Below are 24,637 nucleotides of genomic sequence, written 5' to 3'. Positions count from 1 at the left end.
ATTCATTCCAAAAACAGGAGTGAGAAATAAGTTCTATGTCTCAGGGAAAATGGTTGGAGAGGGAACTGCAGGGTACATCAGTAAATTTGGAAAGTGTCAGTACTGGAAACCATATAGCTCCAAAGTAGTTCTGCTCGTATGAAAGTCATTCTTGGTGCTCACCCACTTTTGAGCACATAGTTTCTGCAACTCTCTTCAAAAACTCTGGGTATTCTCCACCATTCTCAGTAGGGACACCAGTGTTTATGGGGCTCTGGGTTACACAAACGACATCGTGAACGCTGTGATCGACCTGTAATGGGGAGGAAAACGTGCTTAGAAGTCATTGTAGCCTTCAAAAACAATGGGAGGCCGTGTCCTAGAGGAGGCTGTCACACTTTCCTCTGCTGTAGCAACTTCCAGAAGTCCTGCTCAACCCCGTGTTTCCGCGGTGCATTCTTTATACCTCTGCAGCCCAAAGAATCGATCACCCCGTGAGGCAGAGTTCTCTGAAAATGTGAAAAGCTGTCGGTAGCACATTGCAGAAAGACAGGGCTGCCCCCGCCCGCAACTCTTCTCGGGGAGAGCTCGGTACGGGGGGCGGGTTGGGAGCGGCTGTTTGCTAGGATATTCCCTCCGGGGCCCTGCGGCGGAGCTCGGGGCATTGCCGCTCGGGCGAGCTGACAGGACGGGGAAGTGCGCGGGGCCCAGGCCAGGCCGTCCCGGGCTGCGCCACTGACCTTAGCTCCCGCCGGTCCGGACCAGCTGAGCCCCGGACCGTCCCGTGCTGCGACGGAGGGGAGTGGGGGCAGCAAGACGCACGAGCGGCGGTGGATGCCCGCCGGGCTGGCGACGCTGGTGACGAGGAGGCCGGGACCGACGTGGCCGGCCGGGGGAGGCGGAGCCGAGGGGCCGCCAGGCGGGGCAGGCCCGAGCCGACTCGCGGCTGGATGGCAGCGGCGGCGCACGGTAACGGGTGCTCGCGGCCGAGGGGTGTGGGGTGTGTGTGGGGGGGTGGCCGGGCCGCCCCCGCTCCGCTGCTGCGGGGGCGAGGGGCATGGCTGGGACCGAGTTCGGCCGCGCGGCTCAGTGCCGGCGGGACAGGGTGAGCGGGGGCGGAGGGCAGTGCTGCCCGCAGCAAAGCTGAGTCCGGCACTGGCAGGGCCGGGCCTGGCTAAGCCGAGTACGGGACAAGTTTGCGAAGGACGCGGTGGGGCAGCGCCTGGCCGGGCCGCTGCTTAGCAGGAGCTGTATCCCGGCCTGGCGAGACCGCGGGCTCCACGCCGCCCGCTCCGGGGCCCCGGCTCGCCCTGGGCTCCCGGCTCGTTTCGGTCCTTCCTACTTTCCCCGCAGCTGACGGGAAGAGCGGCGCCTTGCCCGGGGCTGGAGCTCAGACCCTGCGGGACGCAGCGCAGAAAGTTTTGGAAGTCGCTCCTCCGGCAGATGATGCCGCGGAAAAGTCCTGGCGCGGGGCAGAGGGGGGTGGAACCGTGCTCCCCGCCGCCTCCGCGGGACGGTGTCCCGGGTCTGCCCCGCTGCAGCCATCATCGCCGGCTGGCTGGGGTCTGCGCGGCCATAGTGGCACATGGACCAGTGGGGGCAATTAGTCCTTTAAGGTGCGTGAACGGAGTTAATTACGCACCCACCGTCCCCGGCAAATACGTCTCCCTTCGCGTTGGTCAGTATTCTGCATTTCTGCGCTGTCAAGCTCCCCCCGTCTGGCCCATCGGACCCGTCCGCCGTGATGTTAGGAACAAGGAGGATAGCGGTGCCGCTGAGCGGCCGGAGCCTGGCCCGAGTTGGGCGAGGGCCGCGGCACCGCGGGGCTGCCTGGGGAGGCGGGTTGTGGCCGGCCTCTCCTCGGGCCGCCCCGGTGAGTGCTGGGAGGAGAGGAATCCCACCCGGCCCTGAGGGGATAAATGTCACTGACCCCCACATTTCCATCTTTCATCCCTGGTCGGATGAAGAAGGAGTTGCTGTGTCTCGAGCTACGTAGTGTTTAGTCAGTGCTTTAACTGGCTTGCCTGTCAACTGTCGAGCTTGCATGGGGTCTGTCATCTGCTCTGATCTTCGTTTTTCTTAACGCTCCCACTTTTGCCTGCTTTTAATGTGCAAGACTCTGCAAGTGGTTTTATAAGAGAGGGGAAAGGGGAAGGGTCCTACCAGAACAGGGTATTCCTTAAATGTGGGCAGTGATTTTGAGAGAAGGGAATGCTCTGTGGGACTGGACCTTTCGTGCCTCTGCTGAGGTCAGGGCTTCCTGGAGGAATTCAAAGCTCTCCACAGGGCTAAGGGAGGGAGGTGGCTTGTGGATTTTTTTGGATGAAAATTATGCTTCCTCCCTGGAAAATAAGTTGTTGGTGTTTTTTTCCCCTCATTCCAAGTAGTACTTTTTCAACTGTAAGCCAAGGCAACCAGCTTCCAGGGAAAACACTTGTAAGAAAGACCTTTTCATTTTTTCCCCTCAGCAGTATCTGAAATGCCATTATGTGGCACTGAGGAATTGTGCTGAGACAGAGCTGAAGCTATGTGGTCTGAAAAGGCAGAGTGTTGGTGGGGCATGTGTGTGTGTTACACGGGAGTCATCATCATATCAATATTTTATCTTCTGCTTTGCAGTAGGTTTTTGGCTTGGCAGCTTCAGGTTTGTCTGTGTTTTTTTAGGCACTGCCTGCCACAGAGGTGCTTTGGTGAGCACTGTGAGGTGGGGGAGGCCCCCATAGCCTTCTGGGAGGAGGGTAGGAGCTCTTTCCTGTCTTGGTGCATAGCCTTTCCCTGCCTCTACTCGAGCTGAGGTATAAATGGCAAATTCTCATTTGTTTGTCCTTCCCAAGCTGGGAAGACTCATGGTTATTAGAATTCTGAGCCTCTTGCAGAAGGAGCTAAGTGGGCCTCTCTCCTGAATGCTCAGCTCAGAGACCTGCACAAGACATGTGGTGCTCTGGAGATAGCTGTCAGTGGTGATAGTGACCAGGCTGTGATCCCAAGTGTTGGTGTTGTCAAAACTGAAAAGTAAATGGCACACTGGCTATTTCTCTCTCATGCATGTTCTTAAATAGGTCATACATGCTTCCTGAGAAAAACATCTCTATACATGTAGTTATGCCTTTGCCTCATAGTGGCCACAGATTTCTCTGAGAAGGTGTTTAAGGTCCCTTCCAGGCCAGACCATTTTTTAAAAGCAATTTATTAAGACCGGTTAGGAAGAGATAAATGCTGAGAGTAGACTCTAAATAATTAAGTGGGCACAAAGATCATAGAATCATAAAATTGTTAGGGTTGGAAAGGACCTCAAGGATCATCTAGTTTCAAGCCCCCTGCCATGGGCAGGAACACTTCACACAATTCATATGTGTCCTGGGTGTTGAACCAAATTCCTCATTGATGTTTTATGGGCATCAGGAATCTACTGCAAGAGATATGGGGATGTTCTTGAGCCACAAGGTAACGATGGACAAGCATTGCAACTGTAAAGAAATTAATTGTTCTTCTCTCACGTAACCAGCAAAGAAGGACCCATGTGCCACAGAAAGCTGACTGACACAAATGTGCGTTAGTGGAGTCAGTTTTCTACCCTTTTATGCCCATTGGCCACCACCATCCCTTTTTGGAGGATCTGATGCTTTTGTTTGTGGAAGAAGGGCATGAAGCCAGCTAGGTAGGTTGTTTTCAGTGCCCTGGACTTTCACTTTGTCTTTTGTGCTTCTGTCTTCTCTCCAAGTTTTGGTCATGTCTCAAAGACCCTTTCAGGTGTCCCTTGAGGCAGATGTGTGCTATGTGGAGAAGAACCTGAAAGAAATGTACTTAGAATACATAGAATACATAGAATACATAGAATAAACCAGGTTGGAAGAGACCTTCAAGATCACCGCGTCCAACCCATCAACCAATCAAACACCACCCAAACAACTAACCCACGGCACCAAGCACCCCATCAAGTCTCCTCCTGAAAACCTCCAGTGATGGCGACTCCACCACCTCCCCAGGCAGCCCATTCCAATGTGCAATCACTCTTTCTGTATAGAACTTTTTCCTAACATCTAGCCTGAACCTCCCCTGGCGCAGCCTGAGACTGTGTCCTCTTGTTCTGGTACTGGCTGCCTGGGAGAAGAGACCAACATCCGTCTGTCTACAGCCTCCCTTCAGGTAGTTGTAGAGAGTAATAACGTCACCCCTGAGTCTCCTCTTCTCCAGGCTAAGCAACCCCAGCTCCCTCAGCCTCTCCTCATAGGGCTTGTGTTCCAAACCCCTCACCAACTTTGTTGCTCTTCTCTGGACTCGTTCCAGCAAGTCAACCTCCTTCCTAAACTGAGGGGCCCAGAACTGGACACAGGACTCGAGGTGCGGCCTAACCAGTGCAGTGTACAGGGGCAGAATGAGCTCCCTGCTCCTGCTGGCCACACTGTTCCTGATGTAGGCCAGGATGCCATTGGCCCTCTTAGCTGCCTGGGCACACTGCAGGCTCATGTTCAGTCTACCATCAACCAGCACCCCCAGGTCCCTCTCAGCCTGACTACTCTCCAGCCACTCTGACCCCAGCTTGTAACTCTGCATGGGGGTTGTTGTGGCCAGTGTGCAGAACCCGGCACTTGGATGTGTTCAATCTCATGCCGTTGGACTCTGCCCATCTGTCCAGCCTGTCGAGGTCCCTCTGCAGAGCCTCTCTACCCTCCAGCAGATCAACTCCTGCCTCCAGCTTGGTGTCATCAGCAAATTTACTGATGATGGACTCAATGTCCTCGTCCAGATCATTAATAAAGATGGTAAAGAGCATGGGGCCCAGCACTGATCCCTGGGGCACACCACTGGTGACTGGCTGCCAGCTGGATGTGGCACCATTCACTACCACTCTCTGGGCTCGGCCCTCCAGCCAGTTCCTAACCCATCGCAGTGTGCTCCCATCCAAGCCATGGGTTAACATCTTGGCCAGGAGTTTGCTATGGGGAACGGTGTCAAAGGCCTTGCTGAGGTCCAGGTAGACTACATCCACAGGCCTCCCCACATCCACCAGGTGGGTCACCTGATCATAGAAGGAGATCAGGTTGGTCAGGCAGGACCTGCCCTTCCTAAACCCATGCTGGCTGGGCCTGATCCCTTGGCCATCCTCTAAGTGTTGTTACTTGTTGGATCAATTGTAGTGATTACTTTTCAAAACCTGTGATGACAGTGTTGCAGAAGAGGCCAGTTTGTGCTACTTCAGAGAGCAGTCATTTTGCCGTGTGTGTTTGTTGTAAGGGGTTATAACGGGTGCCAGTCTTTTTTCAGAGCAAGAAACTCTGAAACTGCAGATTGTTCTGCAGCAGCTAGCAAGCAGAGAGAAGTCTGTGGCTGGTGGCCTGAAGAGTTACACAGTATCACAGTATCACAGTAACTAAGGTTGGAAGAGACCCCAAGGATCATCAAGTCCAACCTGTTCCAACAGACCTCACAACTAGACCATGGCACCAAGTGCCAAGTCCAATCTCCCCTTGAACACCTCCAGGGACGGTGACTGCACCACCTCCCTGGGCAGCCCATTCCAATGACGAATGACTCGCTCAGTGAAGAACTTTTTCCTCACCTCAAGTCTAAACCTCCCCTGGCACAACTTGAGACTGTGTCCCCTTGTTCTGGTGCTGGTTGCCTGGGAGAAGAGACCAACCCCCTCCTGTCTACAACCACCTTTCAGGTAGTTGTAGAGGGCAATGAGGTCGCCTCTGATCCTTCTCTTCTCCAGTCCCATCATCTCCTTTTGCAGGTGCATATAGAGTGATGGCTTCAGCCTGTACAGCTACTCAGGACAGAAGGAAGGGGACAGCTAACATTTTAAGAGCTTTCTATCTTTTTGTGATGGTGTTTTGTGTGGAGAAAATTGGGGGAGTCTGTGGCATAGTTTTACCATAGTTGTGTGTGTCTTCATTGCTGTGAGGGTAGCCTGAATCCCAGCGAGGGATCCCAGGGGGCCTGGCAGCACCCCAGATATATTGGTATGGTGGAGCTGGACAGTGGGTGGTATCTCTGGTCCATCAGCCTCTCCTTACAGTTGTTACTGGAGCATCAGCCCAGCTTTGTTCACTTCATTGCCTGAGTTGAATTGGTGCATTGTTTTGAAGTGGTTGTGCCAATAGTGATTTACAGGTGAAAACCTACTTCTTAAGGCCCTAGAACAAGGGTCTCTCCATCTTACATCAAATTACAGGTGTAAGGCTGGAGGGACTTCAAGAAGGGATCTAGTCTTTGCAATGAAAGAGCACTTAGCTGTTTATTATTTTTTCTTAAAATAGAACAGAGCTGGAGATTCTGCATTGTAGATTACCTGTTCCAGTATATCATCACTTTGGCACCGTGTAGATTTGTTTCTTCATATCCAGGCTGGATCTTGTATACCATCTGAACTGATGCTATGATGTGACAGAAGAGTTGAGCACTTTCCCCCTTGTGACTTTTAATGTGTGCAGACTGTTCTGTTCCCTTCAGTGTTATCATTTTAAGACTAAACACACTCAAGTCATAGAATCAGTAAGGTTGGAAAAGACCTCAGAGATCATCAAGTCCAACCTATCACCTAACACCTCATGACTAACTAAACCGTGGCTTCAAGTGCCACATCCAATCCTTTTTTGAACACCTCCAGGGATGGTGACTCCACCACCTCCCTGGGCAGCACAGTCTTTCTGGGAAGAACTGTCTCCTCACCTTTCCCCTAGTGCAGCTTGAAACTGTGTCCTCTTGTTCTGGTGTGGGTTACCCCCACCTGTCTACAACCTCCTTTCAGGTAGTTGTAGAGAGCAATAACGTCTCCCCTGAGCCTCCTCTTTTCCAGGCTAAGCAACCCCAGATCCCTCAGCCTCTCCTCATAGGGCTTGTGCTCGATTGTGCTTTGCTTGGTTTTTTTCCAGGTCATGGTTTCTACACTCTACAGTCTAATTTCTGTTTCTCTCCAATATCTGCATCTGTTTTCTGAAGAAGAGTATGTGAGGCTGAGTGAAGTTTTGTTGGCTAAAGTCTCGTGTGTGGAGTGGCATGAAATCACTATGTCCCACCATGTCATTTGCCTGCTTTGTAGCAATATTAATTTTCTGAATCAATGAAATGGCACATCAGAATTGCTGTTTTGTCATGATCACTATTATACTATTTCCCCTCCCCCCCTGCTTAGTATACTGGTTTTGTACCAATCTTTGCTGAGAATGATTTAATAGTATCCTATATGTAGATCTAGGGTTCCTGCAGCCAGATCAATGTGCTGCAATGAGATGCCACAAAATCCTGAACTTGCTGCTTGGGTTCTATGAGGGTCAGTAGAGTTTACACTTGAGCAAATGTTATGTGGCTACCAAAAAATTTAGTGACTCTTGCACAGCTAGCCTTGCCAGTGTCTTCATTGGCTCCTTCTTACATCCTCCCTGCTCCTGATGTCCATGCTTACTGTGCTTGGAGCTCAGTGTTCTGCTTCACAGAGTCATGCGACCCTCTCCTTTAATTCTCTCTTTTATTGCTCTCTGCAGCCAGGCCTTCCTCCTGCAGCGATTTATCTCAAGGGCTGAAACTGGAAAAGGGCCAAGCCTTTAAGAAATAATTTTTCCTGTTAGTTTGTTCTGACTCTGCTCACTCACAGTAAGGTGTGAGCATGGGGAGGGGATGCTTCATGAGGGGCTGGGGGACAAGGAGCAACTCTGCCCTTTTTAGCTGCAGTAAGCCTTTAGATTGGCTCTAACATCCTGAATTTTTTCTTGATAATTTTAGGCCCCCTTCTGTCTGGCTGTTACTTACTGCTTTGCTATCTTTATCACTTTCTTATCTTGTAGGTAACTACAAACTGATCATTTAACTTGATCGAGAGTCTTTCAGAGGATTGAAGTTACTGATCTGTAACTTAAGTCTTCTCCCACCTTTTTTTTTCTTTTTATAAAGGTAGGTGAGGCATGATGCTTCTCCAGCCTCCTGTGGCCTTCCCATATTCCTGTAAATTTTCAAAGGTGGTCACTAATGCTTCAAAGATGACTTTGACTAGTTCCTTACATGCTTTCAGGTGAATGCCCTTAGTCCCTCTCAATCTGCAGCTGGTTTATGAACGTCTGTTAAGCCATTCTTTTCTAACCCTCTCTTTTCTCCCATTTCCAAATAACTTTAGCTTGTAACATTTCACTTTTTCTTCTGGAGACTGAAGGAGCATTTGTACTTTAGCCTTTGCATCGTTTTCCTTTCCTGTTTGCCAATGAGAATGCAAATATCTTCCTTTTCCTCTTCTAACATGGCTGTTTGTCTCCACTTTTCCTGTGACTGAAGAGTTCTTAGTAACAGCTCTACTGATTTTGACTAAGAGACAATCTAACATTATAGTCTTCTAGGAAAAAGTAAAAATAGGACAAGTGTATATGCTATTTTCCAGCTAATCTTCCAGCCTCCAGCTCCTTTCAGATAAGGGCATTTGCCGAGTCTGATAGGAGCTGTCTAACCGTGAACATTCAGTAGACTTGTCTTTCTAGTACTTGTTCTGTCTTCTGTAGTAAAATTTCCCATCATTTTTGGAGAAATACTGCCACACAAATTACTTGCTGATGCAGAATCACATTTGTGACATTTTTTACGTTGCTGACCCTCACTGGCTTTGTGTGGTGGTTGTTAAGCATTTACTCTGAAGAGATGGTGAATAGTCTACCCCTGCTCACCATCTTTACACTACTAATGACTTCTCAGACCTCTCTTACGTTCCCTGTCTTGCATCCTGATTCGTTACATGGATGCTGTTCCATGGCAGAGAGAAGACTTATCTGGGTAGCATCTCCAGTTAATACCGTTTCTCTGAAGCCTCAGGACACTGAAAAGCAAGAACAAGAGACTTGGAGGCCTTGTCCAGCCCACCTGAGAAGAGGTGCTAAAATTCAGCCTCTTTCAAAAAATGTCTTGTGCAGTTTCATACAGCAAATGATAAACAGCCTCTCTGTCTTTTGGTGCTCTGCTGAAATCAGGAAGAGTTTCACATATTTCTCATGGGGATACATACCTGTATGTATGCTGAGGGAGGGGGATGGTGTAACTGAAACCTTTTCTCTGGAATGGTGGGAGGGAGTCTTGATCATGCTCTCAGACCTGCTCTCCCTTGGTCTTTTCAGAGATCGGCCAGCCTGGCTGAGACCACTTAGCAATGACAAAACAAAAGCTTCTGCTTGATGGGACACTCTCCTTGTTTCTGATTGTGGCTTGTGAAGCTCAGCAGCTTCCAAGGAGTCATGCTGCTAGTACTGGTCCTCTCTGTGAGAAGGAGGCAGATTCCTGGGGAAACCTGTTCAGCAGTGAGCGCCTGGATGCCTGGATCTGTTCCCTCATTGGTTCATTCATGGTGGGACTCAGTGGCGTCTTCCCCTTGCTAGTGATCCCATTTGAGACAGGAGCTGCTCTGCGGTCAGAAGGTAAGGCTGCTACCTGCATTAGTCCTTCTGAAGCTGAATGTCCTGGATTGTGACTGAACAGCACAGGGATAAAAAGCACCTTGTCAGCAGAAATTGTCCTCTAGAATAGATCATCTGTTTCCTGTGCTTTAGTCCATATCTGTTGATAGGAAATCTTTGGATGAATGCAGGCCCCATTATGAGCTTGTACAAAGAATATTGTTTGTTTTGCACCCTGCTTGGTCCAGGACCATCCCTCATGCTGCTGCCCCAGCCAGGGAGTGCCAGGACTTTTTCTTGCACTCCAGAATTTTGTGCTTTCTCCTTTGGAAGCTTGCTTTGCAGATGCTTCCAATTGAGGTCTCTGTGCAAAATCTCATCTGAAGATATTTTGTCTCCTGGCTTAGTTGTGATCAGTTTTTGTTTGATTTTGTGTTGTGGTTTTTTTTCCAGCTGGATCACACCGTTTGAAGCAGTTGTTGAGTTTTGCAATTGGTGGTCTGCTGGGGAATGTGTTTCTGCACCTGCTTCCCGAAGCCTGGGCCTACATGTGCAGTGCACCAACAGGTATGAAGCAGACTGTGCTGTGCTTATTACATTTGTTGAGCCCCTTCCATCTTGAAAACACAAGACCAGCCAGGTTGGGTCAACCCAGAAACTGTTCTAGGCTGGTATTCTCTTTCAAATAATGTGTAAAAGCACATGCCTAGGGAAGGACATAAGAATAATAAAAAGAGATATAATACTTCAATCCATATACTCTCTAGTCCTCCAAAGATTCTGAGATTGGAGGCTTCCTGAGTTGGCCATAGTTTCTTTACCTTTAGTAATGGATTTCTTTTCTATCAACTTTTCCTGCCTTGCTTTTGTCCTCCTGTAAATCTCAGTTGATTTTCCTTTGTCCTTTCTGTAAGGAAGGGGAATGCTTCTTTATCCTGATGGAAAGTTACACATGTATGGGTAGTTTGATATGTGAACTTGTGCAACACCTCAGGTGGGCATTCTGCCCCATCAGATGCATATTGTCTATAAATCTGTCCACTTAACAGTGACTCCTAGAAGAGCCTCTTTCTTGAGCCTAACTGGGGCCCCTCTGCTAGGTACTTTGATCTGTGGGAGCCCAAGTGTGTTTGTTGCCTTCTCAGTATTTGCTCAAAGAAAAGTCATGGACAAATGTCCATAGAGCCATGACTAAGATGGGGGAGAAAAAGAGAAATACAGGTGACAGGAGCATGTGTTTGAAAGCAAACTAAACACTGTTTGGGCTTGGATAGAGCTTATGGTATCAATGTATCTCAACCCTCAAATAGCCAGCTTTGTTGATGGTCTCTCTGTGCTTCAGCAAACTGATAGCATAGAAGGCAAGTGCTGCTGCATCCCACTTGTTGAGAAACCAAGAATTCTTTTCCCTGCTGAGACTATGAGAGGTGGAAAAGAATGCCTTGGGTTTCCCAGATTTCCTTGCACCTGTGTCCCGGGATTTCAAATCTGCCAGTCCTTTGATCCTTTTCCTTACAGCTCTAGCACTACCAGCAGAAACCGTGGTCCTTTTCCCCTCTTTCTGCAGTCATTCCTAAATGAAACTGTTCTCTTGCTCTAGCTTGTTTGCTTCTGCCAGACTGTTGTGTAACATAAAGGTTTCCTTGACCCATGTAAGCCCTATTACAAAGTCATTCTGTTCTTCCACTGCAATGCAATCTCCATCTCTGCAGCCAGGCTGAATGGATGATTATCTCACAGGCTTGGCTGTAACTGAAAAGAAAGTTTATAGCTTTGGGCTTAATAACTTGCACAGGTGTGGCAGAAAGGCAAAGGTGAGTCTGTAGCTTCACAAATGGCAGATTTCATGTTGGGGCTTGCTGCTCAGTAGATACAGCTGCAGGATTTTTGTGGATGTAATCTTCACTTGCCCCTGGAGCTGAGGGAAATTCCCAGTATTGTCAAGAAATACTGAGTGTCCTGAGATGAGGATTTGTTAGTTCAAGAGTGAGCAAGTTAAACTAATTTACTTTGATATATATTTGCTTCTTAGTCCTTGCAGGATGTGTTTCCATTGTTGTTTCTTGGATTTTATCTTGGAACTGCTGGCTGAACCGTCTTGGGTGGGGTGGGTTCACATGTGGGAAACACTGAGTACTTGATTGTGACATGAAGATTTCTCTCTTATGCCTCAGGAGAAGGGCAGAGCTTTCAGCAGCAGAAGCTTCTGGGTCTTTGGGTGATCATTGGTTTCCTGGCCTTCCTGGTGCTAGAGAAGATCTTCCTAGAGAAAGAAGAGAAGGAGTGCCCTGGTGTGGTAAGTTATCAGCCAGAGGGGAAGGAGTGCTGTTTTATTTGGAACATGGAACTAAATAACTCATCTGCCTTACCTAATGGGTGCAGCAAACGATCCTGGAGCTGTGAGTAGCTTGTTATGGCCCTTGGGAGCCTTTCTGCTGCTTCTTTGCCATGGGGCTCTAGAGGAAATTTCATCCCCATGCTTTGGGTTTGTGGTTTTAGCTGAGATTTCTTAACTCTGGGCTAGTTTTGTCTTGCTGTGGTATGTGTAAAAGAGAGCTCCCCTTTTATGGGGACTGGCAGCTGGAGCACTCTGCAGATGAGACTTTGTTCAAGTGGGCTTTGAGGAATGACAGCCAGCATGTTCCACTAAGCCATTGTTACTCACTGTCCTTTTGGGTTGTAGATCAGGACACAGACCAGCCTTCGCTGGAAGGTGTTCCTCACTGCCCACTCTTTTTGGGTATGGCCTGGGCCAAGTGTTTATTTGAGTAGCTTTGTGTGGTAGAAGGGCTTTACAGTTATCCAAATAATAGTAGTGGTTCAGGGGAGAGTCACTCAGCTGCAAAGGGACAGCATAAACAGAAGTACCAGAAAGTAATCCTGCAGAGGAGCGCAGCTAGTCCTCAGACATGCTCAACTCCTACCAACAACTCCTAAGACTGTTCAGTCCTTGCTGAGCTGTGACTTCTGACAGGTGAAACTGCAGGTCACACACTGAAGTCTGAAAAGAACTTAATCCTTTCATTTTGGCAATTTTCACTATTAAACTGTGGTGTTGCTGTTTTGCATTGAAAGGACAAAAGGATTAAGGGTAAAGATTGGATTCCCGACTCTGCTTCATACTCATTCACCGCTGACAAAAACGCAGTGACAATTTTTGTCCTGTAATTTAGGGCTGCAATTCCAAAGCACCAGCTGGAAAGATTCCCAATGGAAGTGGCTACCCAATGCCAAAGGTGGCAGGCCAATCCCAAAGAGCAGGGGCAGACTTGGCTCACTGTAATGGCTCCTCTCTTCAGTCTTGTCCAACAGACAACAGAATCAAGGTAAGAAACCCACAAACTGATCTTCATATCTTAGATTTTCTGGGCACATATTTCAGAATCCAGTCAGGAAGATGAGCTGTCTGTGGAAAGAGCTGTGCCTGAGTGGGGAGCCTAGTGTTTTGAGTAGTACTTAGTTTTACTCTGTCAAAGTGTCTGTCCACGTCACAGCAGGGAGGAAATCGCAGACTTGGAGAAAATGCACAGTTTATTCAGAAGAGAAGAGTCAGTATTGTGAAGGCATAAGTCTGGTCATGTGTGTTTTGGCTGAATCTTGAGACCAAAGTACAGTACCTTCACACTTTATTACTCTACATCTTATAGCCATTATATCTTTGTTTAATTTTTTTGTGCCATGATTTCTCTGCTCTCTGTTCCTTGCACTGTACCAGACATTCCCTTTTAAGGCACCCTTTGGAAATATTTTGTCAGTTGAAGGTATCCAGTGTATAACTTAAAAGTTCCATTTCTCAGATTAGCAGTTTTTCTGCTGACAAAAAGGGAGTTTTGTCCACTTCTGCCTCCCAGCTGTGTTTCCCATTACTTCCTTTGGACCTTGTCTGCCCCAGTGTGAGCCTATTCAGGGAGTTAAACAGGGAAAGAACTTGCTTTTTATTCTTTTTTTCTAATAGGTTTATTTCTCTCTTAGCTGAACTTGCTGAATCAGTGTGGCATGTAGAGAGGCAGCCTGTAGTACTGGGGTAAGGGAGATGATCAAGCTTGTAGGACTGGAGGTAGAGGAGGGAAAAAGAGTACTGTAACATGGGCAGTGACTTTGTGAGTGGCTTTGTTTTGCCCTGTGGAAACTCTTGACTGGGTGAACATTCTTCACCATGAGGGTGGTGAGACACTGAAACAGGTTGCCCAGGGAGGTGGTAGAAGCCCCATCCCTGCAGGCTTTTAAGGCCAGGCTGGATGGGGCTCTGAGCAGCCTGATCTAGTCTAATGTGTCTCTACCCACGGCAGGGGGATTGGAACTAGGTGATCCTTGAGGTCCCTTCCAACCCTGATAATTCTATGATTCTGTGATTGAAAGCAAGTGAGTAGACACCTCCCCTTTGGCAGAGTGACGTATAATTTGAGTTTGAAAGCCCATAAAAATGTGCAAGATGTAACTATGGACAGAAAGTCTGGTTGCAGGGACTAGCCCACACCTGGATATGTGGTCAGTCAGAGGCTCTTCAGTCTTTATATTTTAAATCTTTTTTGCTGTAACTGTATAGCTCTTCCTACACAATGTCAGATACGTGCTGAGGTCACTGTGTGATTTTGCTATCTGTCGCATCCATTTCATGCACAGAACACAGCACAAACTGCACATTGTTGATATTTCTGGAGGTGTTAGTGGTGAAGAAACAGGTATTGCTGGATTATGAAACATTATGCTGTTATGTTAAGGAACGTTTATATTAACAACCATGGACTTAGAAGGTGCTTTGTCTACCACTGATTTCAAGCAGAAATGAAATGCGGATGGGAGACACAATTGCTCAGGGCCTGGTCCTAATGTAAACCATAATAATAGTATTAATGCTAATTGATAGGGTCTTATGAAAGAGAAATTCATATCAATGAGGCATTTTTTCCCTGCCTTTTATTCGATCATAAGATGATAATGACACTGACAAATGTATATAAAACATGACTCGATCCCACATTCTAATAAAACTAGTACTGCATTAAGCCTCCTTTGTTAATGTTGGCTGTATTAAAAATCAGTTATTCTGTATTATCAGCAGGGACTGGATTAATGCAACCCCCTCAAATCTGTTCACTGGTGGTTTATGATTTTTCCAAGAGATTGTTTATAAAGACAGTATATCTTCACACTTGCAGATACTACCGTATTACTTAAACGGCACATTGTGACTGCATGAGGTCAGTGATACCTGCTAAACTGAGTAACATCATTTACATGTCTTGATACATGCAGATACTAAGGAATAGCTTAAAAAGGAAGACAGATTGTATTTACAAGATGGGGACACTTTATAGGAAGTCAGTTCCTTGGAAAAAGGTATGAGAATCACAGTAGGAAACTGAACACTTTCTTCCATTATGATAGTACAGCCAGGAGGATGGGTAGGTAGGAAATAGTATGTAAGAGAAGAGGCAAGTGTTCCTTTTTCTGCATATCAGTAATGGAACAGCTGTCTGACCTTTTCCAGCAGTATTGTTATTCACTACTGATAATTTGTAAAGAGGGCAGGAAAGAGCTGAAATAATTATTTTAGGTGTGTAGTATGTAGTAAGAAGTGCTTTTCTTCACCACTGTAGACATAACAGATCAGGAGTGTCTCAAAGTATACAAATACCCATGTAAAAGGCACAACTAAATCTCAGTATTTAAAGCTATACCAAACAGAAGAATAGAATAGAATAGAATAGAATAGACCAGGTTGGAAGAGACCTTCAAAATCATCACGTCCAACCTGTCAACCAATCCAACCCACCTAATAACTAACCCATGGCACCAAGCACCCCATCAAGTCTCCTACTGAACACCTCCAATGATGGTGACTCCACTACCTCCCCAGGCAGCCCATTCCAATGGGCAATCACTCTCTCTGGGTAGAACTTCCTCCTAACATCCAACCTAAACCTCCCCTGACGCAGCCTGAGACTGTGTTCTCTTGTTCTGCTGCTGGTTGCCTGGGAGAAGAGACCAACCTCCGCCTGTCTGCAGCCTCCCTTCAGGTAATTGTAGAGAGCAATAAGGTCACCCCTGAGTCTCCTCTTCTCCAGGCTAAGCAACCCCAGCTCCCTCAGCCTCTCCTCATAGGGCTTGTGTTCCAAACCCCTCACCAGCTTTGTTGCCCTTCTCTGGACATGTTCCAGCAAGTCAACATCCTTCCTAAACTGAGGGTCCCAGAACTGGACACAGGACTCGAGGTGTGGCCTAACCAGTGCAGCGTACAGGGGCAGAATGACCTCTCTGCAGACTAGAAAGACAACTCTGTGTAACTGAGGGTAGGTACCCTGCTGATGGACCAACTTACTGTAGAGAAATAGTAGATTCCTTGTCACCTGGGCTCTTCAAGCTGCGATTTAAGCTGCTTTCCACAAAGTGTGCTATAGCTTAATAAACAACGGGCCTCTTGCAGAAACTGGATGAGATTCCTTCGGTTGTGTTGTTTAGGTCTGGACAACCATGGACAGCCCTTCTAGCTTTAAAATCCTAACGTGCCTGTTCAGTCTCACAAACTGTTGTCAATATGCATGAAATAGAAACTAATGAGTTAACATGTGTAGTTTTAACTTTCTCCTTCTGAGTATATAATCTGAATATTTTAATAGCATTTCTGGTAGGGGGGGAATTACCAAAACTATGAAGATATTCCTGCATTGGTAGTCTGTTTCCTTAGGCAACAGCAGAAGCAATCATTCCATCTGTCTGTCCATCTGTTCTGCCCTTCATTTTCAATAACTTTTGAACCCATAATTAAGTTTACTTGAGTTCAGGAGAGGATAGAAGTCCTAAGGGTAATCAAGTTTCTGTGAGTTCCATAAAATCAGCATGGCTTTGGAGAAGGAATGCAAACTAATGCCCTGTCAAAAGGCTCTGGCAGGGCTCAGGTGCTGCACATGGTGTGGCCCGTCTCCTGCCTGGCAGAGCAGTGGGTAAGTCACTGCTCAAGCCTGGTGCGTGCAGGTGTGGGGAAGGGACATGCAGGGGAATGGTGTTGCTGAAAGTGGGCAGAGTAGGTGCTGGAAAGAAAAGGGAGAAAGCCATAGCAAGTCAGGCTGCTTTTGTTCTACTGCTCAGTCAGTAAAGCCCTTTTATTTTTTTTTTCAGACAACAGAAAGGGAAAGATACTATTTGAACAAGCAAACCAAGTCACCTTTGAGGGTTTAATGATTTGCAAGCTGTCTGCAGTCATCCTTTGTCACTGTGTGGTAGAACTTCTGCTCTTTAACTGGTGCTGTAATAATTTGTCCTAACTTGACTACAGGTGGGAGGCTTCCTTTGCACCCAAACATAGATCAGTTCTGTCCCGCATTGCAGTCTTTATTCCCTCAACAAGGAAAAACATTGTTGAGTGCTTTTGCCTTCCTTATACTTTATTTTTTCCTGTGGCACATGGGCTCCCTGCTGATTTGTAGAAGTATGTTTTATTGCACAGTGACATTAATTCTGAAGCATGAACATAAACACTTCATCTGGCTGTGCTCTTTATGAGCAACGGGAACATCCTATTAGGAATTCGCAGAATGTAAATGTCAGAGGCTCATAAACTGTCACATCAACCCAATTTATTTCTGAGCACTCCAAGGCTTTGCTTCTTTTGGTGACAGCTTTTGCCCAAGCCACTGACAAGAAAAAACCATAATGTTTTAATCATGAAGTCTATTTTTTCCCTATACAGTGGTATGGAAAAGCATTTTTGTGTAAATCTTATGCAAATAATTATTACGAGCCTGTGGGGAAATTTTAGACAGTCATATTTGACTGAAAATGAGGAATGAGAAGTAGAACCATTGTGTTCATGGGTCTGCTTACATGCATCCCTTTGTGTTCCCTTTCTTACAAAAACATGCAGGCAACTTCTGCATCTGCTTTGGGGATGTTACTTAGATTGTTACTTAAACATGATCTATAGTAATGCTTTGCTTTCATATTTAATTATCAATAAACTTTAAAGTTTAGAGCCTGAGAGATATCCTGAGATGGTGCAGTAGAAGTGTCCCACAGGAAGGTGGTGCTTTGGAGAGAGAGACCTGACAGAAAGCCCCACCTGAGCTGTGGCATACAGATGGCAGGAAAAAAAGATGCCCCAGGCAGAGTTTGATAGAAACAGGGAAGAGGAGAAGACCAAAAAGAGCTTGTGAATCCTATCAGCACTTGTGTTTTTCCAGCTGAACCTTGCCATCTGATGCTGTGGTGAGGTAAGGGGCCTCACAGCTTCTAGACAGTCTCTCCACTCACTGGCTGCTGTCCTACATCTGGACTTACTGTATGCCAGCTTGGTTCTTGCAGTCCAGAGACAGCCTGTGTTGGTGAACATCTGGTTTGATAATAGTTTAAACTGCAGTGCTGTATAGTAAACTGCAGTATCTCAGGACACGCACACAGTAATTTCTGTTACGTTTGTGTTTTCCTTCCATCAGACTTATGAGCAAAAGAGCTGAAGGTGGTACCCTTATAAATCACTTCATGGCAAATACTTAGAATTTGTCTGGGGATGACCATGGCTATCATGATAGGGAAGTCTAACATGAAGATGGGTATGTGAGGAAGCTACTTTATGCTTACAATTGTAAGCAATGTGGTTTTATGCAAATGTATATTCATGCTTTGCAGCCTTCTAGTAGGCGGGTTTTTTTGCAACTGTCATCACTGCCTTCTCTTTATTCTTTGTTAAGGGAAAACAAACCTACGAGCACAAGCATTTTTAGTGTAATGTTTGAAGATCTGTTTAGTTATAAAAAGCAATTTCGGCAGCATTTGTTCTGTTGCATTGTTCTCGCCAGCTTTTGGAGAGGAGATAAGCAACAGCTGGATATTAAAGTACATGACTAGAAAACAAGGTCAGGTCATATTGGAAGCCAGTCACCTGTGTAAATTACTCTGTGTTACCTCACATTGGTTCAGTGTAGGATCAGACATATTCTTTCGTTTTGGCTTTCTTCTTTTTCCTTTCTCTTTTTCTGTTCCTAGAGCTCTTTGTCATTTGCATAAGATGATTATTTTCATCTCAGACAATATTTGCCTGCCCTAAAACTTAGTTTGCTGTAAAACTGAACATAACATTGAATTTGTACTTGAGCACTGACATAGTTTAACATCCTCACCAGAAGTACCACGTACTGAGCATGACTCTCTATAAACAAAGTCTAAGCAATGTGCTTTCCTTTATCTTGTTATGACTCTTCCTTTATCAGCGTCTCTTTCTTCTTTTTGCAGATTAGTGGATACCTCAATCTCCTGGCCAACACAATTGATAACTTTACACATGGCCTGGCAGTGGCAGCCAGTTTCCTGGTCAGCAGAAAGGTAAGGTTTCTGTCACCAGCTGTGTGCTGAACTGTATAGGTCTGTTCTCAAGTGTGACACAACATGCAAAATAACCCAAAGATGTAAGGAGTTCACTCCTATGTTCTGGAAGTTTCAGAGAAAACGGAGGCTACAATAAAAAGCAACCTTATCCAGACCTTCTGATGCAGAGCTTCTTCAAACTGGGAACATATTAGTCATTTCTAGTGGCATTAAGGGAAAGGTTAGCTCATCTAGCCTTTTGTTGAATTGACATGCTGATGAAAGTCTCATCTCAGAGCTGGGGGACTTTTTCCTAATCACCTGCTCTCCTCTGCCACAGGTTGGGTTCCTAACCACAATGGCCATTCTCCTGCACGAAATTCCACATGAGGTGAGAGGGCTTTGTATCCAGCTATTACAAGGGATTACAAGGATGCTTCATCCTCTAGGAAGGGGCTGAGGCTGGTTAACGCTTTCTTGACCCTTTGAAAGCTGCTCCCGCAGGGAGACTGGCAACATGGAAAACCAGAGAGTCTTGAAGCACTGGTCTTGTTATGTGTGGCCTTTGTGACTGAGATTATTCATTAACTGTCCACCTTTGGTTTTCTTAGGTTGGAGATTTTGCAATCCTACTTCGGGCTGGCTTTGACCGTTGGAGTGCAGCTAAGATGCAGCTTTCCACAGCTCTGGGGGGGATTCTAGGGGCCTGCTTTGCAATATGTGCCCAGTCACCTAAAGGAGCAGGTGAGGCTCCCTGGGACCTCTGTAGGAACAGGAGCTGGGGCCTGTCATCCCTGCATGAATGTCTTCTTTCCCTTCTCTGTCTCAGTAATAATGAAAGCTTTCTGTGTTTGTGCAGGGGAAACGATAGCCTGGATCCTCCCTTTCACTGCTGGAGGATTTCTTTATATTGCCTTGGTAAATGTTGTGCCTGATCTCCTGGAGGAAAAGAATCCTTGGTAAGTGCTCCCTTCTGTTCAGCTGCAACAATTCTTGCCTGTTCTGGGAGCACATGAATGCCAGTTTTCCAAATCCCATGGGCAAGGCTGGACTCTAAAGAGACTGCTGTGCTAGTTACTGCATTTATATGTCTACAGAGCCCTGTAAAACATGAGAACATTCAACCGGGTCAGTCCTAGAGATTGTGCTAGCACAGTATGTTTAAAAGACACAGAGATTTGGTGCTGAGTGACATGATTTAGTAGAATTAGACGGTGGTTGGACTCAATGATCTTAAAGGATTGCTCAGAAACATGTCCAGTAAAATTACTTATTCCCCAGTCTATCTTGTCAGCTTCTGGCATGTACTGGTTTAGGAACTACCTGAACCAGGGCCACATAGAGATCTGTGTCTGATAACCACATGTGAACTTACCCTTCAGATGCTTTCCTCATTGCTTTTTGACTCTATCCTTTACTTTGAGCTTCTGCAATTTCCCTTTGGCAGCAAGTTTGCACAGTTTGACTGCACTGTGTAAAATGATGCTTCTTATTATTCACTTTTTAGCCTCTTGCTTATTAATTTTGATTAGATGTCACTGTGTTGCTGTTCTCATTATCATTCATCATTTCATAGTCTGTTATTGTTATTCCACCTCAGTCATTTCTCTTCTACACTGGTAGATACATATACTGGTATATTTGGTTGTATTATTCTAGTTTCTTGCAGTTTGATTAAGGCTGTAGCAGGTAAAGCAGCTATACCACAGTCAAGTCCCTCTCAGTTCTGGCAGAGCTGTCCCTGAATGTTGAGGGGGCTATTTCAGCTGTAATGAGATAGGTAACTTTGGTAGTTTATGAAGCTTTGGCTCACCTAGTTAATTTTGACTCAAAGAGTTAAAGTGCTTAGAAAACAGCTCCACATTTATAGCTGAGGAGGTAGGAACTTCTCGGGGAGAAATGTTAATAACCAGTTAGGAGCTTGCTTTTGGGTTGGTAACCTCTTGTGCTGGCAGAACTGATGACAAAGAATGCAGAGGTACTTAGCCACTTCAGTCCAGCATAAACCTGAGTCAGTGCTAAAAGAATAGCAAAAATCATCACCTATTTTTTATTCTTGTAACTGTAGTTGTTAGGTATCTGAACATGCTGCAGAGGTGCTGGCTCTCTCATGAGGGAGTTATTATATACATATGTATATATGTACACCTGGGCAGCTGCATGACTGAGTCAGCTTAAACTGATGTTGAAGCCTGAAGTTGGGTCTTGCAGCTGGGTGGAACAAGGACCTGTCAGTTTATGGACAACTTTTTTTGCTTAGGGTGCTGGAGGAGAGTCTTCTCAGCTGCATTAGTGACTATACAGCTGTTGCACCCTCCTTGTACATTTGGAAGGGCAAAGGACAAACCATTTGTGAGCCTCTACACTACTGCTTACTGAGATTGGTCTATGGCTCTTCCTAATTTTGTTGTTTCTTTCCCAGGAACTCCCTGCAGCAAATTCTGCTCCTGTGTACAGGCATTACAGTCATGGTGCTACTCTCGCTCACAACTGAGTGACCTCTGCGCAGACCTCGTGATGCCTCCCAGAGCCACCACAGTGACTCTGAGCTGTTACAAAGCAATAAGGAACACTAATGTTACTTCCTATGTGTGTGCGTGCAGATCTGGCTTCTAGTATGAGAAGCAGGTGAGGAAGAGGTCTGGGCATGTAGGACTTTATTCCCTGGCTTTTCTATCCCTGTTCTGCTAAAATACACACATCAGGGCTTCTGAGTTTTTGGGTTGGGTTTGTTGGTTTTTTTTCTAATGGAGCAAAAGATACAGCAAGCAGAAATGAACTGAACAGCTGCTCCACAGCAAATGGACAATGTTTCATCCACTTCATTCTGATGGAATTGCACCTCCCAAGCTCTTGTGTGAAAACAATAGAGATGACTCCAGTAGCTGATGAAGAGGAATGACTTTTTCTACCACTCTAAGGGCTTGAGGCAGAACACAGATTGCAAACCAACCATAAACCAACAGCTTCAGTCAGAACTCACTGCCCATGAGAGGTTAATGGTTCTATGAGATAGACGGGGAGGAACCCTTTCTGACTTACCTCCAGCTTCTCACTGACATCACTTGTTTGTAAAGGTAGCATCCCACCTCTTTGGTCTATTTAGTATTTGTTTATGTTGAAATTGAGGCAAAAGCTTGAGGTCTCTACAATTAAATGGCTTAGCTTGGAGATTACTTGCCTTAGCCCTAACCACTCCAATAGCCAGCACACCAGAACTCTTTATCTGAGAAATGGTCAGTAAATGTTTCCTTGTTGGCCAAACAACTTACTTGGATCTGGAAGGAAAGCCATGTAGCTCTTGCAGCTGAGCTCCCTTTCCTCATAATCATTAGACGAACGTGGCTCTGAGCCTGCTCTCAGGGCCCGACTCATTCATCATTTGTAGCAGGCTAGCGCTGCCTGGTGTGCTGCAGCAGCCCCGGACTGCCATGGCAGAGATCTGGACAGCTTGGGCAGCAGCCAATAACCCCTGGTTAGTTTTTCCTCTCTCTTCAGTGTGGACTGAGAGCATGCTATAACCAAAAATACGGATTGTAGTCTGTTTCTGGACTTCTTACCTCACAGTGGCGTTAGCCAGTTGGGGATGAATGGATAAGAAAGAATACTGACAGCCCTTGAAGTAAAGGGCACAGCGTCAAAGAACAGTGGAGGGAGGGTGAAATGGGAAGGCTGAAACTTCTGGAGAAATGATATTTAAAAGTGAGTCTAGAAAAGCTGTGTGCCAAGTAAGAAGAGAAAAGGATATGAAAAGGTGACAGTAAATGTGTTTTAGGAGGAGTTTTCTATTTTGTAACAACTGGGACAAAATCTTTGGCAATTTGAGACCAATAAAAATAAATAACGTTTCTAGTGCTTTCCTGCATCCCAGCTCCTGGGGCTGATCAGGCCATTGTTCCACAGGGATGTTTTGTTGCCACAGAGATGTGCACAGTTACTAGATCATCCCCTCTGCAGAGCTTGTATCTGTTTAAAAGCAAGTCTAATTGAACTAGTGGAGTCACTGGGCACAAAACAAGTGCCACAGTGTGAATTGTACCACTTCAGCTCTGTCCTCAGACAGCTTTTGTACATCAGTTCTGCTCTCCAGCCTGCACAGGACCTTACCAAGAGCACTTGCACCTTGAGAGGGCAATCTGGGTCAGAGCAGGGAGGCAGATATACTGCCCACAGCAGAGGCATTTACTTCTCTGATTCCTGAACTGTTGACACAGTTCTTTTTTTATGACAGCTCCTGTCCTACTTTCCAGAGAGTGCTGGAGAGCTCATGCTTGCAGTTCTCTCTGCCCAGGAACTGCTAATTTTTTCAGCTTTCCTTACCCCAGGTTTACACCAGTAACTAGTTTTAGTGCAAAAACAAAGGAGGCTCAGTGCAAATTTTTGGCCTTAGAAAGTTGCCTTCCTTTGTCAACCACTCCCTCTATCATTCAGTTGTCAGGAAATCTGAAGGTAGCATCCCCTTCCTGCTTTCCTGGAAGGAGAATTAATCTGTTAAGCCTGCAGGGACTGGGAGAGTATGCTAACCCTCTAGTTTGAATTTTGAGCGTTTCCTCTTGGCCCCAGCCAGGGACTGCAGCTAGGCAGACCCTGTAGCAGGGCTCTGAAGGAAGCAGGTTTGGACAGAAGGATGTGCCTGCTGCTTCTCAAGATGTCTTTCTCAAAATGAGGCTGGCATTTAAGTTGAGGCATTGCCAGGTGAATGCCCATGAGTTGGTGGTGTTGCATCAGTGCTGAGCCTTGCCAAGACTGAAAACCACAGTCAGGATTTTGTGCTCAGTGTTCAGGAATGCAGCGATGACACTGAAGAAAGAATTCTGGAGTTGTTTTTCTTGGCTGGTACCACAGGTTTGGACAGTCTGTGGTTCTTGGGAACATACCCTGGCAGGATATAGCACTAGGAGGCTTGTTAGTTTTCCACTGTGTCAGCCCTGGGGCTGAGGGTGGAGAGCCTTGGGAGGAGAAAGGGCATCACTCCACCACATTTGTCACTTTTGGAAATGCAGAGAGAATTGTATTTTCTAGTTCTATTTTTTCAGCTGCTCTTATGCATTTTCCCCTTCATCTGTATTGGTCTGCTCTGCATGGAGACAATAGAGATGAAATAAATGGTTTTCCATGCGGGTTTGTGGTTTGTATTTTTTTTAATTGAAGTTGCTACTTCTCTTTGAATTACAAATTCAATTCAAACTCATTTGAATTACAGAGCAGTGTCTCAGGGTTAGTCTAGGGCTCTGTCTTAGTCTCTTTTCTGCTCCTCAGACTTCCACAATTGAAACAAAAGGTTCTAATCCAGTTTACTGCCATGGCACTTGGGGCCAGGAACAGTGTGGTGTGATCTGCTGGTTAGGGTTCCTTGAGAAGCACCACCAAGTCAGTGGCTTCTCTTTTGAGGGAAAAGCTTACATGGTAACTGGCTATCCAGAGAGTTTTTCAACCATACCTTGTTGTGTTCAGGATTTTCTTTAATCTGAAAAACTCAAGGCCCATCTGGTCTCAATTAACACTAAAGTGGTTACTTACAATGTGGGACAAAGCTGTTCTCATCAAACATAGGCAGGAATTGCTCAGAAAGGACTAAACAATTTTTGCTACCCTTAAAAAAACAGTGGTTCAGAGCCTGTCTTGTCGTACTCTTAACTTAAAAGATTTTCAGCCTATAAATATGGAATGGTGGTACACAGGTCTTGGTTCTTACCAGAAGTAATCTTTAAGAAGGAGGAAAGCCATAACCTATGAGCTGGAAGAAGATTTAAGTGAGTAGGTGATCAAGAACATGATTTCATGGCCTGGGGCCATTGCCAGCAATCTATATTTTGGAATCTGGCTTCATCATGGTGTACTCTCAGGCTGTGCTGGTACCCCTGCCTGTGGGGCTGTGCTGTGAGCCTCCCTCCCCTCTCCCTTTTTTCCTTCACAGAAATAATAAAAGAAATAACTAACTAATCAGCTGCTTTGTTTGCAGCTCCCCAAGGAGTGGCTCTAACACA

General features: G+C 46.1%; 1 protein-coding gene across 2 annotated transcripts; it reads left to right on the top strand.

Moving 5' to 3' along the window:
• Positions 1-812: 812 nt before the first annotated feature.
• On the top strand, positions 813-23,762 carry SLC39A13 (solute carrier family 39 member 13). Of its 2 annotated transcripts, XM_054161450.1 has the most exons (11): positions 813-948; positions 7,767-7,872; positions 9,075-9,371; positions 9,804-9,917; positions 11,525-11,646; positions 12,524-12,676; positions 18,579-18,668; positions 18,991-19,041; positions 19,262-19,394; positions 19,510-19,609; positions 21,073-23,762. In XM_054161450.1, exons 3-11 carry the CDS (start codon positions 9,107-9,109, stop codon positions 21,146-21,148), a joined length of 1,104 nt encoding a protein of 367 aa, XP_054017425.1. In that variant the 5' UTR covers positions 813-948; positions 7,767-7,872; positions 9,075-9,106; the 3' UTR covers positions 21,149-23,762. The 2 variants fall into 2 exon arrangements, with proteins under 2 accessions (XP_054017425.1, XP_054017424.1); XM_054161449.1 differs by lacking the exon at positions 7,767-7,872.
• Positions 23,763-24,637: the final 875 nt, after the last annotated feature.

This window comes from Dryobates pubescens, chromosome 5, assembly GCF_014839835.1.
Source record: "Dryobates pubescens isolate bDryPub1 chromosome 5, bDryPub1.pri, whole genome shotgun sequence".
Classification (NCBI taxonomy): Eukaryota; Metazoa; Chordata; class Aves; order Piciformes; family Picidae; genus Dryobates; species Dryobates pubescens.
The sequence above is the reverse complement of the archived record's forward strand: the minus strand, read 5'-3'. Positions and strand labels throughout refer to the sequence as shown.

Coding starts and splice junctions, on each gene's coding strand:
- SLC39A13 (XM_054161449.1), top strand. CDS start 9,107: ATGACAAAACAAAAGCTTCTGCTTGATGGGACACTCTCCTTGTTTCTG. Junction 9,918..11,524: donor CATGTGCAGTGCACCAACAG/GTATGAAGCAGA, acceptor CTTATGCCTCAG/GAGAAGGGCAGAGCTTTCAG. Junction 11,647..12,523: donor AGAAGGAGTGCCCTGGTGTG/GTAAGTTATCAG, acceptor CCTGTAATTTAG/GGCTGCAATTCCAAAGCACC.